This window comes from Rhea americana, unplaced genomic scaffold, assembly GCF_003343005.1.
Source record: "Rhea americana isolate MKP2758 unplaced genomic scaffold, rheAme1 scaffold_52, whole genome shotgun sequence".
Lineage (NCBI taxonomy): Eukaryota > Metazoa > Chordata > Aves > Rheiformes > Rheidae > Rhea > Rhea americana.
Genome location: NW_028186668.1, coordinates 3,176,650 through 3,190,750, shown reverse-complemented (window position 1 = coordinate 3,190,750; position 14,101 = coordinate 3,176,650). Strand labels below are relative to the sequence as shown.

Here is a 14,101-nt window from a genome sequence, read left to right as displayed (position 1 = left end):
TACTTCATATCACCACACATTATCTTTCCCGTTAAATCCACACCACACTGTGGATGATRTTCACAGTCCAAGCATTAATATAATAATTTTTTCTCCTGCTTTTTTCCCCAAAACATAGCTCTTGGCTCACTGCACACTATTAACTAATTCTGTCTCYACATCAGGATTTATTTTCCCCAGGRGTTTTCCAGAATATTTGTTRTTATAGTATYGCTAAGTATAATTATATAGCCCTCCACATACTCAGACAGCAGCTYYTGCTAAAGTTGCAGCTGTGAATTTCAACACTTCTGCAAACCAGACCACAAGGACACTGGTCAGCCAGGCAGAAAATAAGGAACATTCAATTAGTGACCACCTGTGAGAAATCTGGTTTAGGGAACCTCCACAGTAAAGACAAGAGCAGCTTGGAAATTTTCTGACAAAGCAGCACTTCATCAAAAATACAGGTTTATTGAGCCCAAGGTGTTCTGTTTAAAATACTTTGCACTGAAGGAACTTTTACCAAATTCAAAGTASGATCTGAAGGAAACTCAGCTTAGATTCCTGAAGCGTCATTGAGTACTAGGCCGAGGAAACTGGAAGTAGCAGTCACCAGTCCCGAAGGAGCTCCTCTAAAGGCCCCCCGCCCAGGACAAGAAACTCTTAAGTAGCACACCGTACCTGAGCTCAGTCTGAGAGGMGAGCTCCCTGTGGAGATATTGCAGTTTATGCAGCCATTGAGATGATTAGTATTCATCAGGATTAGAAAGAGGATCTGAGGAACTGAAGTTTGCCAAAAAGTTTTGGGAGAAATGGTTTTAGGTCAGACTTAGTATAACCCCAGAGCTAAAGAAAAAACAGCAACAATAAACYGTGAAAAATAAATATGGCTTTTCAGGCAGCTATCAGGGAAAATTTTAATTGCTTTGACTGGTAGACTGTAATTTCTCTACCTGCAAGTTCTGCTCATTTTCTACTTCCTAACAATATTTCTGAAAAATAGTCAGCTTCCATCAATAGCCCAGTTTTTGATAGGATGAAGCAAATGTCTTCTATCCATTGAGTGAAGCAGGGGGGCAGGAAAAAAGTCAAAAGAAACCTGTAAGCGAGCGAATGAAGATTATTAYAGTTGGCCGTGTGTTTTGATTCAATTTACACTCTTGAGTTTCAGATCATGCAGTACCTGATGACTGCTAGCAGCTTGCTGTGCTTAACTGGAACCAGCACTGGGTATTTCGTAAATATCTGCCGATGCTGTTGAAACACACGCTGAGGAATCTAAATTTCATTTACACTCAGGAAATGAACATCTTTGTCACCAGCATAACCCTTTCTGACCTGTTCCCTCTGATTTGAGTCCTTTCTCTGTCCCTCACATCTTTGTTTCTTACCATAGTACYGTGCAGGTGGAAAGGGACCTGGGGAGGTCTGCAGTTCAGCCTGCCCAAAGCAGGATCAAAACTGAATTTAGACCATGTTGCTCAGGGCTTTATCCAGTCAAGTCTTGAAAACCCTCAGAAGTGGAGATTTCACAGTCTCTCTGGRCAACCTGCTTCAGCACTTTACTGTTGCCTTGGCAAACATTTTTTTTTCCTTATGTTACTGTGGAACTTCCCATTTCAACTTCCGAATATTCTCTCTTCTCACACCACCATGCACCTCTTCTTAATCCAATAATACCTTAATACCTGAAACTTAGATACCTTAAACTAGGTATTGGAAAGTTGCTATTAGGTTCCCTTTAGGACTCTTCTTCAGGCAGCACAAACACAGCTCCTCCAGCCACTCCAYGCAGGGCAGGCCTGTGCTCCACCCTGACCGCCTGATTGCGTTCCAGCGGGCTCCCTCAAGTTTCTCACTGCCTTTCTTGTATTTGGGTGTGGGGCTGGAAGTGGCCTAAACTAGATGCAGTATTTCAGATGTGTTTCAGCAGTTACCAAGAAAAAGGGAATAACCACTTCCTTTGATCTACTGGTGATGGTGCTGCATGCTGTTAGCCTTCATCTCTGACAGCACTCGTTGAGAACTTCTGTTTAGCTTGCTTTCCACCAGGAACCCTTAGTCCTTCTCCACAGAGCTGCAATCTTTGTGTAAACTCAGTTAGTTCCTAGGCGCTTCAGAACCAATCCATTTCACACTCAGTTGTTCCCCCTTCCAATCTCTCTACTTCTGGCTCCAAATCTTACTACTTTTCCTCCATTGGGTGATGCTCTACGTAACCTGCAAACTCCATGAGATTCTTTCCATAGCAAGTGTTTAAATTCCCTCTGTGGCTGCATCAATTTGCTTTTCATTGCTACTTGAACTGAGCTTGAGAAACAACCTTGGATCTTTCTGCTGGTTCTAATCCATTAGCTCAGCCAAGTGATGAAATTAGTGGGAAAGTTTTCTCCTCCACAGAGAAAGTAAGGCAGGAGACATAAAATGCTTAAAATGCTGTTTTTAAAAGTCTAAGATGCCCATATTAAGCAAGCATAAAAATATTTTTCAAAAGCATATTCATTGGCCAAGTATGGGTGCACAGTTAAGAAAGAAAATCATGATTAAAACAAAACAAAATCCACATTACACCTATTTCCTCTTTCAAATCATAGAGCTCTAGATCTTCTGAAAGTAAAAGTAGCTGAATGATTTAATAAATAATCCGATGTGTTTTCCATTGCCTTATCTTTAGAACAGCAGCTGAGCTTACTGGAGCTAGTTATCCAAGACAATTCAGCCTAAGGAATAAAACAGAGATACATATATTCTCAACTCTAGCGGTATAAGTTTGGTAAAATCATAGGAAAATTGAAATTAAGGTCTTAGAGTGGTGGACACTGAGCAACTTAAATAGTCAGGGGCATGGTAGTCATGTAATGAACGTTTTACTCTGTGTGTAGTTAAGGTGTGTAACTGCACATGATATAGCATACATATTTTCATTTTAATGACATTTCAAAACAATTGATACCTGCCAAATGGCCCCTATTTAAAAGGAAACCTCACACTTTCCATGCAAGCATTCAAGTCCCTTATGTTGCCACGACACTGCTTAACATCACATGAAAAAAACTGAGTAATTGCTCAGATTCCAGTATTTGCAGAAATTTATCTTCAATATTACATCTCCTAGATAGGATTGCAAAATATGGTATGAATCAGCTATATACCACTTATTACACACATGTTTAAATACAGGTTGTCACAAGTAGAAAGTTTTGCTAACTCCCACTAATTGTGGCGTAAGTACGACTCTACTGTGTATGTATTTTGCTAACTTCTGCATTATCAGTTTGTTAGCAGAACCATCAGGAATGAGGTATTGTCCTTTTCTTCTTGCTTTGGTCAGAAAATGCTGATCTGTTGAAACAGTTTTGTGCAGAACTAGACTGACTTTGAAAAGACAAATGTTCTAATGAAGCCAGTAGAAAACTGAATTGCTCCCTCCCCTTGCCCCACCTCTCCCTCCCAAATATTGCCGGTTTTATCAGTAGAAATATCTAACAGTCTGCCCACTTGCACTGTGCGCACATGTGGGAGATCTCACAGTCCACATTTTTGTGAGGAAACTTGAGGTTCATTTTTTTCCTATTGTAGGAAGGGTTTTTCTCCAAGGTATACTGCACCTAAAACACTTGTCAGTGTTCTGCAGTGCTTGTATTCACCAGCAACAGAAGGAAAAAAAAGGGAGAGTGTTGGCAGTAATTTAGCTTCACAAAATTTATGCAATATCCTGTATTTTTAAAATATTATACTATATTTCAAAGCTACATCTTCTAAGCTGCCAAACACTCCAGCTCAGAATTTGCTTGAACTAGGCATGCACAAAGTCACTGAGACCACTAGAAAATCTTATATACCAAAAGACAAACTTGCAAGTTTAGGCATAAATTCTCAGGGAAAGTAACAGTATTTTTCCTATGAGCATATGCAAAACCAATCAGCATCTGATTAGAGATTCTGGGCACTTTTTTAACATACAATTAACAAGTAATAACAGACAATTCTCTTCATGCTAATAATTGACCTAAATGCACCTTCTCACAACCTTCACCTAAGTAGAGAATTCCAGCAGAGAATTTAAGACATTGTTTTGGCAGACCTAGCATGTCAAAATTACAAAATAATAATAATAATAATAAAATTCAGTTTTTTATCTCTAGCATACATATATATAGAAACAATAGTTATCTGCATTTGTATAATAGTTCAGAGGACTTCTAGACATTTTGAAACCTTAATTAACACTTCACATAACCCCAGTGTGGTAATCCAATACACATGCTCATTGCTGAAATGTCCTCTTGAAGCACAGAAAAGCTGAATTAATTGTTTCATCAGTTTCCCATAGTCTGTAATTCCAGTCTCCCAATACCTTTCATTTATTGTCAAACACCATAATTCAATCAAGTCAGCACTATTTATAAAAATGGACAAGGAGACTGCAACATACAAAGAACCTTTTCTTTACTAATGACACAATACTTGAACCCTAGAAATTTTCTTCCAGTGAAGCACAGTTCATTACTGTGCTTTTTTATTATTATCTATTTCAGTAGCACTTCAATACTTCCATGAAAATCAGTGAAATATTTAATGTTTGTACTACAATAGCTCCTAGAAGCCTTGACCACTCTATTAGGTGCAGTATACATGCATCTTTGTGGGGGAAAAAAAATAAAGTTTGTGTACTGAACAAAGCAGAGACACAAAAGGGAGAAGAGATCTGCTTAGACCTATTTACAGGTTTGATTTTTGTGTATATGCAGATTTGAGCAATATTCTCAAAAGTGCACAGTAAGTCTACAGTTAACCTAGGAACTGAACCCAGACTTCTTGAATACACATGTAATTTCTTAACTGTATGGCTTATTTCTTTTTTTTCTTTTTATTACATTGCTTAGAAAGGATGATAGCAAAAGGCAAGACAAATAGGACAAAGTTGTATGCAATAATATTTCCAGGGGATAAATTGTTCAAAAGAAAAAAAAATCCTATGTCCAAGTGTATATGCATACACATATATATGTGGATATGCATATATACACACACAGAGAGACATATATTTAGGACTACAAAAATTTTTAAGCCAGAAATCCAATTCCACCTAATATATTATGATAGAGAAGTACAGCTAGTCTACATGATCCTTATTTAAATAAAGATTGGAGYAAATACCAACATTCTCCTTTTGAGGGAGAATAATTATTTTTCTGTCCTGTATATAAATGGGTATGATTTCCACTGTGTTTCTTTCTATCTCTGCCTTGCTCACATATAAGTGTACACATATTCCTTAATGAGTAGTGACACTTTGAAGATTGAACCGTCAAAGTATCTTACATGTCCTTTTCCCAGTAACGCTGATTCTTACTAATAAATAGTAGTAGATTTTAGTAATTTATACATCTTCTGCCCACAGGTAATGAGAATGCCTTAACAATAACCACCATCAAAATGGTCCTGCTTCTGCCATATATTGAAGTCAACTCCTTGATTTGCCTCATACACAAGAAATTACTTCAATGTCAAAACCCATGTAGTTACAGATGTTAGTCTTCCATCACCTAAAACAAATTTGTTTTCTGGTAATCACATGATAGTTATATTTCACAAGTATGTCTGGTAGGTTTCCTGTTTTGGGTTTGCTTATTAAACCAAAGAAAAGGTCTCGGAARGTGGGGGAGGGGATGAGAGAAGAAACTGTATTGGCAGCTTTATTGCAATCCAGTATTTTTTTCTTTCAGAAGCATATGAAGAGAAGAAAATTGCACTAAGCATAATAATAGAAAAGAGGTGTTTCAGAGGAGTCTAACTGCACCAAAAAAAGTTCCATCTCCATCCAAGGATATTTTGGCCCTTCTTCGTGGTATTGTAAGTTGAAGCTCATCCCCTTCTTCTAATTTTGCAATGCCTGGCAAAAGATTTGGAATATTTTTAAGTCAATATTTCACATACAGTATTTTCATAAATGGTATTCAATAAGTTATTACACATAATCTTACAAATCTAAGCATATTTTGCTTCTTGTGACAAGTGCTTCTTTATCTCTAGGCAAATTCTTACAAATTTAAGCCCACCCAAAATTGCCATTTAACATCATCTATGCAGCTGGGACTGCCTTCCTTTCCCTAGCAATTCCATTCTGTGCTCAACATGACATAACGCACTTCAGTAAATGTTCTTTATGTTATGGTGATGAAACGGACTAGGTCAGCAYTGGGTGCTGTTGGTCCTAGACCACTGCATTCTCGCACTTCTAGAGGAGGTTTCACCAGCTTCACCGCCAACTGAAGTTACCAAACATCAGCTGATTCACTACAACTGTAAAGCTCAAAAGTCTGCTTCCTACAAACCATGCATCGACTGATGTAGTCAGCTCAATAGTCATTGAGCTGAAACCATAACTAACATACGCTGCAACACATGCTCAGCAGTATGAGGTATTCCAGTGAGCTTTGCTTTTCCAGGTGAAGGTGGAGGGTGGGAATTTGGGAAGCAGGAACCGTCAACTGACAGRATAGAGCAGAGATCCTAGACAAGAAAGGGAGGTGCAAACAAGGGTGAGAAAGAACGATACATGCAACTGAAGTGGTTATGATGCCAGAATGTGTGGGAGGAGAGGCAGAAAGTTAAAAAGTTTGGACAGTCTTGTTCGGCAGGAAGAAATAGCTAATTTATTTTTATTTGGGGGGGGGGGGGATGTTAGCTTCCTTTCCTGTCCCATTTGTGTAATGCCAATACTTGCCAACGGTGAGCTCCTGTCACTGAATGTCACTCATTTTATATCAAATACTTTAAAAAACCCGAGCTTTTATTCACAGWGCTCTTGCTGGAAAATAACACTACAGAAAACCTCTAAATCTACCAACTGGAAGGAAAGACGAACGAGTAAAATGGATACTGAATTAGGTTGAATAAGCCTTGACAATAATCCTTTAAATACTTTTATAGGAACACACATATGTGGTGAGCACTTGGCCTGCTGGACTTGCACTAAATATTCTAAACTGTCTTTTTTGTGGYTTGTGCAAGTCAGTCAAAAAAAGTTTTGTACAGAAACTGATTATCTTTTCATCTTACCAAATGGTAAAACTGCAGTAGTTTTTATTAGATGCAAAGAATTAAGCTGACACAGACGACCTTTGAAAATTCCATGAGAAAGTACATAAAAATTGGGTGCCTGAAATTCGTGTTTGATGTATTAAAGTAGAACATATCTCCTAGAAGTTTTAYTGGTATACCCAAATCTGGAATTCAACACCAAAAGAACAACTCAGTTTAACTTAAGGACAGTATGTACTCCTTTTTGGCTGCTGCAGGCATCTAACTGTGAAAACGCCAAAGCATCTAAGCATCTTATACAGTTGTTGGAGAGAAAGAAGTTATTCAAATCATATAAGTTAAATGCTTACAGTCAAACTATGAATACTGTATATGAAATTGTACTTTTTTGGAAAATATTTGGTAATTTTACAGTCAGGGTTATCCATGAATGTAGTCCACTTTCTCTACAACTGCTACAATACTTAATCACCCACCACTASAGATTGTACTTGATACAGTTTATTTATAAACAAAGAAGAGGAAAACTTAGAAGTTTACCAGCAGTATAGCAAGAATTATTCGGATAAGACTGTGGCATATTTTGGATGCAACGAAATAATGTCACCAAACTGAGATCATCACCAAACACATGGGCCTTCTTCCTCTGTATTAGATGTCCCATAGCAAATGTTGTATCTGTATATAAAACCTGGAGAAGGAAGAAGGATAGACTTCAAATATATTGTATGAAGACATWAAAAAAAAAATCCTTAGAAGGTCAAGTACTGAAATGAATTGAGCATTCCTACCTGGCCATATATGAAAAAGTATCCTGTTTCTTTGATGACTATTTTATTTCCTTGTTCTTCCAGAGCTGTTCCACGTTTAAAGCTAAGGAGCCAAGGGACAATGCTTGAATCATCTAGAAGAAACAAGAATTTTGGCSTAATGAGAAAAACAAATTTACTTCCTTGGTTTTCATGTGTTTAAAATTAACAATGCTGACTTCTAGTCTCAGTAGAGGGATTTCCCAACTGAAAAGAGAATATTTGCAAGAGCTGTCCAGCTGCACAGACCCTTTTGAGTGTTTTCTGATTGTGTTATTTTTTTTTTTTTAAGGAAAAAAAAATCAGGCCTTGTAACTCAGTTACTGCTTTCAAGTTAGCAAAAATTGGATGGAAAAGCTAATACTAGCTACTAGAAAAACTAAAAACCATGGAATATATTCTTATATTCTTACCTTTCTGTTGGACATCACTTTTGCTGTCAGCAATCAGTTGCAAGCAGGCCTGCAGCCCTGCAAAGTGAAATCATCTTAAAATCAAAGGAATATAAAACATACATAGAATGGAGTAAGCTTTTGGAAATACTTTTTTGGGGGAAAAAATTAAAAAAGGAAAGATGGGCATGACMAAAAACACTTCTCTCAGTTTTACCACCTATTTGAAAATAGAATGTATCTATTGATTTTAGGGYAAGTCTTATTCAAACATGCCAGAGTAAAATTTATACCTCAACACATACTAGATAACTTTCAGAGATTATGCTAAGCAGGTGGGCKCAGATAGTAGCACAAATTACACTTGTTTGTTCTAATCTCTGGTCCTAATATTATTATATTAGGATGTATGAATAGTGTATATAGGTGTAATATAGTATATAGGATGTAGAATAATGTAGCAGTAAGTCAAATGAACCAGGAATCATTAAAACACATTAGGTTTCTTAATTTTCTAAATAAAAACAAGTTAGTCATGGCAGATATCAGATTTTCTAATAATGTATTGTACTATTTAAATAAATTAGTTTCCAAGTCACAGTTTCTGTCGAATGTTAATATGATGGCTACATGGCACTTGCAAAAATAAATTCAAATCCTCAAAATCAATATATGTACTTTCAATATATTTTCAGATACCCACAGTCAATGAACCTGTACTGAGAGTAATAGGAAAGATATAGAGATGCTTTTGGGCAAATTAATGTATACATAATGCATACCTAACTAGTACCCTAGTATGGTTAAACAAGATGCATTACTCAAAACTGTTGACAGTGGAGGGAAACTAATGAGAAACTAGAAGCTTGATCACAGAAAAACACAGTGATATGCTAAGATACAGGCTCATAAGTGAAACATATTTTTAAGATCTGCTAAGGTCAGGGATCAGGACAAAATAAAAATGGAGTTGCATTTGCTTATAACAGATTTTCACCAAAACCTATGGCTGTACTAGTACTTTGAAGGTCACAAAACTAAACTAGTAGTGAATCTACTAAAGTAGTAACTTACTAGGAATAAAGAAAAAGAACTACCTTGAATTGCTGAATCTTCATCCCTGTTTACCCTTTTTCAGGCAAAAAAGGCCATCAGCCAGATTTGGCCACTCTTGCTACAAAAGGAAGAGCCTTACTTCATGAGATCCTTTCACCACATCTGTCCATGGTACCCAACTGCGCAGTCAAGTTGCAAGCAGGACACACCTCTCACCACACTGCCTGTAGCAACAGGGCTTCAATAGAAAGCAGCCTGCTTCCTGCATCTAAGTCTCTTCTCCTAAGGAGCCTGTCAACAACACCTAGAAGAGGGCTAGATGCTCACCAGCACGTCAGCAGTTCAGACAATTAGCAGACAAAGCATCAAATACATTTATGGGAACACTCCAATGTGAACATCACCRCTCAATCTAGAAACTTTACTTTCGTTAATGGGAGTGCTATTATGCAACTCTCTGTCTCCTGCAGTGGAGCGTATCCTTGAGTTCCACCAACGCTTACTAACATGCTGAGAGCTATGCATTTCCAAGCCAAGAACTTAAAGCTTGTAAATTCCCTGCTTCTGATAAAGRAAGAAAACCAAGCCAATGCAAAATCAAAAAAAGTTACTATACTTTAGTCATTTTTCTATCAGACTGCTATGTGACAGAAATTTATRAAGCAGCAGCTTCCAAACAAAATCAAAATGCAGTTTCCTGGACAAAGGAAAAGCAGATCAGGCAGTTTCTTTCACAAGGTATTCACTGCCTCTCCTTTAGAGGAAAAGGYCTTCCTAGTGAATGGAATTTGCCGATTCCCTAGCAGATCAGKAATCCAAATCAAAAATTTAATTCTTGCTTTTTAAAAAAACTTCAGCAGCCTGACTAGTTGGATTTTCCACTAACTAAACAAGAAGAGGGGATTTGGTATGATCCATGCAAACCAGCTGTTCCCTGGCTGAGTACCACCAAGTTCACAAGCAATGGAAGTTACGGCTGCTTTAGCAACTCTCGTTAAACCTGCTCTGTAAACTTGATTGACATCCTTGAAAATACCCTGCTTTATACTTTGTAAAAACCTGGATCTGCATTATAATTGTTCACACCATTGAAACACTATTTATTATTCCTGAGAAGTTCTACAATCATTAAGTTCAGTACAGTCCAAGAATCTTTTCCATAACTAAAACACATACCAGCTCTGCTGTATTCTATAGATATCAAATCAAGATACATTCTCTAAACAATCTCACTGTCTCTTCTTTTAGTGTATGCAGATAGAAATGAGATTATATATAATACAATAAGTTTGCTTTTCAGGGAGAAATAAGGATACTGAAGTGTCATTCATTACAATAAAGAGAACAGAAACTAGTATAGCAACCATTTTACTTAAAGCCACAAATGAAAAATAATATCCTAGAAACTACTTTCAGAATTGAACAACAGTCTTAGGAAAAAAAATAGAAGTTAGGAGCAACACATAGCAACATCCAGTATATCCAAACACTTTAGTCTAACTTCCGTGGAACTACATAMAGGCTTAAAATGAAGTAATTCATTGAAGTATGTTCAGAGCAAACAGCATTACTAAGTATTAAAGAAAAAGTACAGTTATATGGAGAATATTTTCTTGGCAAGCTAACAGGGTCTTTCAGTAAAAYGCTAACTGTGTTAAAAAATGTTAGTAATTCTACTCCAGGAAGTACCAAGTCTTACCTGAAGTACAATATCACGAATGTACACATTACAAAGTATGGATTGAACAGAAATTATCAACACAAAGCCGAAAAAGTCAAACTTTCTACTTGAAYGCCTCTCAGCTCAGAGAGGATCAAATCTGAGCTTTAGCTTTGCAGTCTAAAGTATTTTTGAATAATTAACAATGTATGCAGAATACAGGATTAGTAAAATACTTCTTAAAAATGTGTAGCAACATTTAAACTAAACACCACCATGATCTCCAGCTGCATAGAACAGGCTGTATCTAGAACACCAAAGCGTGTCTGACCTCCTGTGATTTGAGACAACAGCTTTGCTTTGATGAGATTTTTTTTTCTGATTTATACTGCTCTGTGGGGTGGGTGTGGGTGGGGAGAAAAAAAGAAAAGGGTTTCAGAATCTATTTTCTTCCATGAACAGAACAGCCAATTCTGAAGAAATTAATGACTCCATATGCCTTTTTAAACCACAGGCAGCGCGTGAAGGGATGTGATCTGTACCAGTTGAGCAACATAACCACAATTTCAAAAAAGCTAGCAAAGTCTTACTTTTGCAGCAGGATAGGAACCCTGTACATCAGCATGATTTAAGACCTGATACCAGCATGGTCAAATTCCCCTCCTATGCAAGCTTTCTTTATCATTTAACTCATCTAATCATTTTAGTATCTTGTGATCCAACTTTATAATCTAGTCAAAGAAAAYTGCAGTTTCATTATTTGTGAACCCATGCATAGATTTTTAAGTTTAGCTATCTGAGGCCTTAGACATCTATCTCTCAATTTCTGCTGAATCAAAGACAAATAAAAACCCTGAACTTTAAAAAAAGAGACCTGCTTATTGAGGTTCCTTTGGTTTTGATTTGTTCTCTATAGACTTCCTGAAACAAGCTTAAGCAGTTGATAATTCAGTTTATAGATGAGTATGTTCTTGAATGATTTTTCTTCCCCTATTTATTTCTTCTCATAAGAGATATTCTTTTAAYTTTTGCTTGTATATAGATTGGTTAATTTGGTCCTTTTTTAACTTAGAAGTATTTGTGGGGTATTAATCACAGATTAAATCAGTCCCTGCATTAAAATGGTTTGGTGATAGTTACAGATATGACTCAGATGTAATAAATATCTTCAAAGCATTTGTATTGTTACCTTAATCTTAATAGATAGTCTCTTACAATAGATACAATAAGGAATTATTTATTAAGTACAATTTATGTGAACTTCTATTATGCAATATAAAGTAGATTTTTTTCCCCAAAATGAGAACCTATTTTGTGTATTTTTGCGTATTGTGTTGAACACTGCAAACAACACATTCATTCATTAAGTGCAATTCTTCATGTAAAATTCAAAGCACTRGAATGAAGCTACTTTTTGTCCTTTCACATAGGAGGGGTTACTTCCTTTTGAGTTAGACAGTTGTCAGCACAAACAAAAGAATAACATTTTTTTTCAAGAAGTAGATCTTTATTTTTAAGTTTAGAGAACTCTTATATTTCCTCTACTTCTTATATTTTGAAGATTTTGAATAATTACTGAGGGAATTTTACGTTTGTTATTTGTTTAGACTAGTAGCAAAGGTTAGGTTTCTTGATTCAAAGATCTTTGAAGTCAGATTCCAATTTTAAAAGTTTGTTCTGTTCCTTTCTCACAGAGATCTAAATCAAGAACACAGAAGATTAAAACACTTCTACCCAGCAAAAATATGAATTTCCAATAAGCCAGTTATACCGAGAACAATGGCAAAGGTGATACATTGTTACCACTTATACTCAGGTTTGCAGGACACCAATTTTCTCTGGTCATTGCTGACATCAGAGGATAAACTTGAGAACTGCTATGAAAAATATCTGAATCTCATGTCACGTTTGCCTATTTCACTTCTTTACGAGCTTACCTAGAATTTCTCTTCAGTTCTTTCAAAAAAGGCAATTAAATTAGGTGATATGGATAATCTCAATACACCAAACTAATATTTTATTGGCTCACCAATCTGATCACACCAAAACTTTACCAGAACTTGAGATTACAGAGGACTTGATGCTTCTCTCTAGTTTAAGACTGGAATTGSAATCACACAACAGAAATCAAAACTAGGCCCATACAGAGCATGTTAATGAAACATTCATAAACTGAATTGGCTTAGGTAGTGAAACTTGTATCTTCTTCTTGGACATGAGTGGGCATGGAGAGAAACATGCTGGTAATGCAATGAATAATGGTGACCCAGGCATGTAATTCAGAAGTGGCTTCTGTCATGCACCAATTTTTAATATACTCTTTGTCAGTAGAAAAGAGAGACCAAAAAAAAAGTATCTCTATTCTTAAGTAACCTGAAATGACATGTACCAAAAGTGGTTAGATGATTTATCTGCTTGCAAATTAACAATATGTGCCTTTTGAAATCACCCATTACCTCCTACTCATTGTATSAAGACCTCTGGTTTTGACTGCTAAGCGAATAGCTTTATTTGGAACTGATGCTCAAAATGTCTTTCTYCAACTTACTTGAGCTGGAAACTTTTTCAAGATACAAAATGTACAAGTASTGATGACTCCTGTATTTATGCATAAACACGGACAAATGCAAGGCCCATCAAAAATATGAAATAATGGGTCAGTTCTCATTCAAATATCATTTTAAAGTCCTTATTTGTAGCCAATTTGCACACACAGTATCAAAGCAAACAGAAAAAGTAACTTTAAAATGGGAATTCCAYATGGTTAAGAAAGGCTGTGCTGGGCCCAGAAAGAGTTATAGGGGTATTAATTTCTGAAATTTAATTACTGAAGTTTAAAAAGATAACAGAATCAAATCATGACTTTTTATTTATTAAGAGAAACAGTTCCATCTTTTACCACTGCTCTCTGATTTAAGAAATCAGTACACACTGAAGTGCAATTATGGGTTGACAATAAATTATCAGACCAGATTCCATTTGGAAYCCTTGTTCTAACAGAAAATCGAATGAAAAAAAAAAGACTATTTAAATAATCACTCAAAGTACTGAAGCTGCAGGACAATTTGGAGGCTGCCAGGATTCTGACACCCAGCAACAAACGTGGCAGGATAAAATGCAGGGATAACAATTCGATGCGTCTGACTAARCAACAG

General features: G+C 36.4%; 1 protein-coding gene across 1 annotated transcript in view; it reads right to left on the bottom strand.

The window, feature by feature from the left end:
- Nucleotides 1-5,655: 5,655 nt before the first annotated feature.
- TNFSF13B (TNF superfamily member 13b) overlaps nt 5,656-14,101 on the bottom strand; it is a 31,668-nt gene continuing 23,222 nt past the window's right edge. The window contains exons 4-7 of the mRNA XM_085318125.1: nt 8,252-8,308; nt 7,821-7,933; nt 7,570-7,720; nt 5,656-5,878 (exon numbers count right to left, since the gene is read on the bottom strand). Of these exons, the coding sequence (XP_085174251.1) occupies nt 5,766-5,878; nt 7,570-7,720; nt 7,821-7,933; nt 8,252-8,308 (434 nt within the window). The 3' untranslated portion in view covers nt 5,656-5,765. The remainder of the gene's footprint in view (nt 5,879-7,569; nt 7,721-7,820; nt 7,934-8,251; nt 8,309-14,101) is intronic.